Source organism: Cynoglossus semilaevis, chromosome 16 (genome assembly GCF_000523025.1).
Source record: "Cynoglossus semilaevis isolate Cse_v1.0 chromosome 16, Cse_v1.0, whole genome shotgun sequence".
In the NCBI taxonomy this organism is placed as follows: domain Eukaryota; kingdom Metazoa; phylum Chordata; class Actinopteri; order Pleuronectiformes; family Cynoglossidae; genus Cynoglossus; species Cynoglossus semilaevis.
The window spans coordinates 507,768-514,262 of NC_024322.1; the positions used below are offsets into that span (position 1 = coordinate 507,768).

Below are 6,495 nucleotides of genomic sequence, written 5' to 3' on the forward strand. Positions count from 1 at the left end.
AAAAGGACTGGTATTGGACTGAAGTTAAGAGTTGCTAGTACAGCAACAGTTTGTAAAGTTGGGTCAAACATGTACACTCCATGGTTCCAAGAAGTAAAACTATAGATACTGAATCACAATTCACTTCGCACACTTTACTTTTCACTGGTTATGTTGTATATAAAAAAATAATTAAAAGTAACAAGGGCTGTCCACAAGGTCAAATATTTGGAACATACAAATCCACTCTTTACACAGTCAAAACTACTGAACTCACTGACATCGTATCATACCAAACATCATGTACAAGGAAGAAAAAAAACCCATTGAGATTCCGTATTTATCAAACCAGTGCCAGCATACTTTTTTTTTTTGTTGAAATATAATGTAAACAAATCTTCATTGTTTATTGTCTTATGTCTCTGTTGTTTCCTGTGTCTTTGTTGCAGCCGCCGGTGGTCTGGCTCATCTTTCTTCTGATCAGAACCATCTAAATGTCTCCATTTCTGATCACGGAGCTTGGACCACAACCATGAGCAGTGCAGGAATAGTCCCTGTGAATCTCAGTGGACAGCAGCTGTTTTCAGGTACCGTCCCCTGCTGTTCAGAAACTACCACTGCAACCTATTTTGTACCAAGGACCAGTCAGCTGGTATCAGCCGTTACTGCGGACCGGTAATACCGCACCATCGTTGAAGGATCATTACATTTTCCAAATAAAACATCTTTTAGACTTTATTCTGTTAGTATCAGAGTCTGAATGACCCGTTGTTTTGAAACATTGACAGATTATCTTTGAATGAAAAGAGTAAAGGGATGAGACAGGATTATTTTTGAATGAAGTAAATATGTAAATCCTTTATTTTAACTCTATCCCACTGCGGCCTGGTACCAAATAACCTACTGATCGGCACCGGTCCCCAGACCAGGAGTTGAGGACACGTGCATTAGAGCTAAACTTAACATACTCTATGGACTTTTCTATAATACTGCTTACTTTAAAGGCCAGTATTTCCAGTGTTTTTAGTGTTTTTGTCAGCCACGGCACATATAATGTAATGAATTATGATGATCTTCTTGTCTGATTTAATCACATTTTACTTACTTTTGCCTGCTTAGTTGAACACAATGCTGATATAGTTGCAGGAATTGAAGAAAGACAGCTTTGAGTTTCTCTTTCTTTTTAGTTTGTATGGCCATCTGCTCCCACCCAGTGGAAGAGTAATAAACTGCTCAGTCACTGTCATAGACGATGGGAGACAAATGTTAGCGGTTCATAAATAATAGTTTTGGGACCAATTAAAATATATTGGATCATTTTAAACGGTACATCTCATGATCTCTCATGACACATCAATGTGTTTCAGGACAGTGGATGGAAATCATTTAAATGATTATCATTATCTCAACAAACAGTACAAGACACAACCAACTGGAATAAACTGAAGTCAAATATGAAACAAACATTTTTTTGGATTATGGATGGTTTTATGGATTTATTCAGGATTGACCTTTTTTTTTTGATTGGCTACAATTTTATTTATGTCACTGACACTAACATTATTTGATGAGCTGTGTTTTATTGAGAGTAATGTAGATTTCAATGGTGTTTTTTATCAGTCTTCTAGCTTTTATGTTTGTGTATTTCTTCCATTCCTTTTCTTTCTCTGCCTTTCTAGCAGACATTTTGTGTTGGGAATCAAAAGAAATTAAGTTGCTGCTGGTCTAGTCTCACACGGAAAAAGCAGCAGCGAGTGAATATGATGGATGAGCAGCACAAAAGCGTTAATTTCACCTGTCACAGGTTATCTCAGAGAGTGCTGTAAGGACTTTTCTTCAGACCCCAGGAAATTCAGAGCAGTGATTTATGGGAGTTTCCTTTTTCACCTAAGGTCGTTTTTCTTTTTTTTGTCTCTTCTTTTCCTTCTCAGATAAAAAGTCGCAGTGTTTGGTTTTGGTCTGCAGAAAATTGTTTGACAGACTCACTGTCTCCTGATGACACAAGCAATTAGAAAGAAGACAAGTGTGCTTCGACAGGTTCTATCTGATTTCAGAATAAAAGCTGAGGCATTATACATTTCAAGGAAGAAAGCAGATGTATGGTAGATATTTTTTTTATAATAAACCAGCTTCCTGTGGCTCAAAAAAATGTCTGTTCCCAATGTGGATTGCAGGAAAATCCCTCTTTTATTTTGTGTTAAAAAATTCTAATATTTAAGCAGTGTATTTGCAGACACATTTGTCATGACATGCTTGCTGTTGCTGCAATGTTCCGACAGCAGCAAAAGCAGCAGCAGCGCATTGTTCTCTTTCGCACCCTCCTCTGCTTCATTCTGTTTTCTGGCAGTGTAGACCACTGCAGTGATCACAATCATTGCTGTCTCCAGCTTTCTGTTTTCTCTCTCTCTCTCTTTCTCTCCCTGTACTGGAGAAGGAGTCAAATAGAGGGCAACGGGGCTTTCTTGGTTTTTAGAAAATGTTTCAGCTCTTTGCCTTCTTCACTGCTAACTAACTGCTGGAACTAATATGGTTAATAATCATTTTTCACAACCTGATCCAACATCCTGCCATGGATCAAGGCTAGGTTACCGTCTTTGTTTTGCTATGACTCTCTTTTAGCGACTGAGCAGCTAATACTAGGCTAAATACCAGGCTAATACTAGGCTAAAAACTAGGCTAAATACAGCCATCACTTAGAACTGAAGAGATGGAGAATCTAGCTTTTACAAATGGAATAATTAATTAGGTAAAATGGGGATTTCTCCCAGACTTTATTGCATGTGAACTATGCTGCCAATAAATACCGTAATTTCCGGACTATTGACCGCACCTGAATATAGGAAAAATATAATTGTACATATATAGGCCTCTTTATAAGCTGCAAGTATCCACATTGTAACATGGGATATTTACACAGAATTGTTTTTTTTACTGTTAATTAAATAAATGCCTTTTTCCGAGCTGTGCCTTTAACATAGCTGGTTACACGTTAGCTCTTTCCTGCTTCAGCGCCCCAACCATAGTTGGAATGCACACATATATATATATATATACATATATATATACATATACATATATATATACACATATATACATATACACATATACATATATACATATATATATACATATACATATATATACATATACATATATATATATATACACACATATATATATATATACATATACATATATATATACACATATATACATATACACATATACATATATACATATATATATACATATATACATATATATATACATATATATATACATATACATATATATACATATACATATATATACATATACATATATATACATATACATATATATATACACATATATACATATACATATACATATATACATATATATATACATATACATATATATACATATACATATATATATACACATATATACATATACATATACATATATACATATACATATATATACATATACATATATATACATATACATATATATATATATATATATATGTATAACATCATGATTGAAGCTCAAACTGCTCTCAACTTTCGCTACCGTTATCTCTCTCGCACGCCACCCGCACATAGCACACGGCCATTCATAAAGTGAGAAACGCTACTTGTATAACACACAGTAGTCTTCCAGAAAAGTCATTGATTGCTAGCGGTATGAACTTCACTAGCCCATATAAATAACATAAATTAGCTGCAGCATTGTTTAAGCCGCAGGGTTCAAAGCGTGTAAAAAAGTAGTGACTTATAGTCTGGAAATTACGATATATATTACTCCAGGTATATAAGCTGTTGAGATGTTTGTGAAAAACTGTTTGAAGAAGCGTTTTGGTATATTGTAAAGTATATTGCACTCTGACAAGTCATGTATTTCGTTGCTTCTATGGCATGTTCAACGGCTTAGACTGACGAAAGCAAAGAGCAGAAAATAATCACTGCTTCACTCTGTCTACTACAGAGGCATTGAAGCCAGTTTTCACACAGGATACCTAGGGGTGTTACTACTCATGTCGTCATTTATTACGCCATCGGGGGGAGTCATTTAACCACACCTATCAGACAATCTCTGGCCAACTTCAGTCACAATTTGTTGGTAGATCCTAGATGGCTGTATCTGTATCATAAAGCCGGACTAGGGAACCATCAAACTGACTGCAGGGTTTCTGAAGCCGAGACTCAATGGCAGTATGGCTCACCATTAGACCCCTGGCCTGGTCTTTAGGCCGCACAGGACAGGATCTTAAGCCATCTTGGTCGCGATAGAAACAAAGGCCGCTTGCCACCGTGTACCTCCACTCAGAAACTGACAGGTGGGCTCAATCAACTTGCTCAGGTTCTCCCTGTTGAAACATGGCAGGAGGCATCTGAACTGGCACAGGGGATTTTATTTTACTAATTTCTGATGGAGCAGATGCCAGCCAGGTTGATAGATTAGGTCAGGCAGGAGGCTCCATGGACAATTTGTTTGCAGATGACATTGTAATAAACATTGTATTAAACATCCACTATGACAAGGGGAAGGCATATTCTGCAGATGATTTAGAATCAGACTGACAAAAAAAGACTATTTTTGGAAATATCTGCTGATAGGATATTGTTCAGGATAGAGGTATTCACAAATCTATTACAATATTCACTTGTTGAATAACACTAGGAAGCTGTGTTTTACAAAAAACCTATAAAAATCTTCTGTGCTCTTTTTCAGACTCTGTCCAGAGGTTCGATCCTGGTCATTGTCTCATCACACCCATAAATCCCATGATGGCCGGAATCAGTTTAATTTCTTCTCCTCCTCCTCCTCCTCTTCCTGATATTGCGGTCATTAAGGAGATTATTCAATCCAAGAGCTGCACACTCCTTCCCCAGAACCCAGGTGAGACAGAGATACACATAAAGACACATAAATAGAAGCACAAACTCCATGCAAACTTCATGCAGAAGGTCCATCACCGTACCAAGGAGAATAAAACCGATACACTTCTTGCTGTTAGGCAAGAGCACTAGACACAAGAAGCTAACAAATGATCGAAGATGTACTAAATGAAGCTTAAAAAAAAGGTTGAGTGCAATTGATAGCAATTGATAAATAGCTTAAATGTGGTTAGCTCAACATACTTGTTGAAAGTTACTCACCAATAACTCAATGGTAGATAACCTACCTTTTTGTTTCCTTCAGGAGTCCCCACAACGTACCATCTGTCTTCATCTAACCCTGCCTCTTCTGCTTTCATTCCAATTATCTCCATGTCCTCTTTTCTTCTCTGCTCTTGCCTGGTAACTTCATCTCTAACATCCTTTTTTTCCCGACATGTTTACCATCTCCCCTCAACACGACCAAACCATCTCCACTTCTCCTCTCTAACTGTATCTCCAAACTTCTTCATCTTAACTGTCCCCCTTGATCTGCTAACCCTATCCATCCTGGTCACTCTTAGTGAATGGTAACCATAGATGACCTGGTAAACAGCAAAAAAAATTATGCTAATATCGCACCAATATTTTCAGACATCCCTACTTAACCTAGTAACATTTAAACTATCTTATATAAATGAGATGATTTGGCTATAGTTGGAAGATAATGACAGTGGGACTAATGTTGATATTTTTGCCAGAGCAGAACTTCCTCCACCCTCAACTCGAGAGCGCCCACCGGGATGCCGGACAGTTTTTGTCGGAGGTCTGCCCGAAAATGCCACGGACGAAATCATCAGGGAGGTCTTTGAGCACTGTGGTGAAATCACTGCTATCCGCAAAAGCAAGAAGAACTTCTGCCACATCCGTTTCAGCCAGGAGTTCATGGTTGACAAGGCCCTGTATCTGTCAGGTACCTATAACCCAGAAGATTTCCCAGCCTGGGGTAAAACTAGGAGTGGCTGTTTTGGAAGTTCTTAGAGCTTACATTTACACATAATTTGGGGAGATATTTCTTTATTTGTTCCAATTTGTAATGGGAATGGGCTCTGTCAAGTTGAGTGGTTGGACATGTCACCCATGTTTGACTTATTTTCCATCTTTTCGGAATGGCAGGTCCAATGAACGAGTCTCCTCCACTTAAGGCGTGCAGTTATTCTCATCCTCTTCCTTTCTCTCTTTAGCTCTGCCATCTCAGCCATTCCTTATATTTTCTTTGAAATCCCAGTTTATTTACATCTGTATATGTATGTGAATATTAACATATCAAGGGCCTCTGAGTAGGTTACAACTAATGTTTTTATACCTTGGCTTGGCGAAGAGGAAACTTTTAAACCTTCCGTTGTCCTTCGCAGTTTTTGAGCCTCGCAACGGGTTTGCATCCTGTCCTAGAATTAGAGTATGAGGAAAAGTTGGCACATTAGTTCTCACTTATGTTCTGTCGTGCCCCCCCTTAGGGACAGAAATGTTTTCACACCCCCTGCCCGTGCCCCTCTGACCCACACCCTAGCAAATTGAAATACTATTAAGAACCTAATAATGTTTTTTTTTTGTTTTTTTTGTACAAACCACTGTATGAGTTACTGCCACC

At 37.8% G+C, this 6,495-nt stretch overlaps 1 protein-coding gene across 10 annotated transcripts in view; it reads left to right on the plus strand.

The window, feature by feature from the left end:
* enox1 (ecto-NOX disulfide-thiol exchanger 1) overlaps positions 1–6,495 on the plus strand; it is a 42,779-nt gene that overhangs the window by 25,641 nt on the left and 10,643 nt on the right. For all 10 annotated transcript variants that reach the window (XM_025063687.1, XM_025063688.1, XM_025063689.1 and 7 more), the window contains 3 exons: positions 429–566; positions 4,699–4,866; positions 5,611–5,817. In XM_025063687.1, the coding sequence (XP_024919455.1) occupies positions 429–566; positions 4,699–4,866; positions 5,611–5,817 (513 nt within the window). The remainder of the gene's footprint in view (positions 1–428; positions 567–4,698; positions 4,867–5,610; positions 5,818–6,495) is intronic.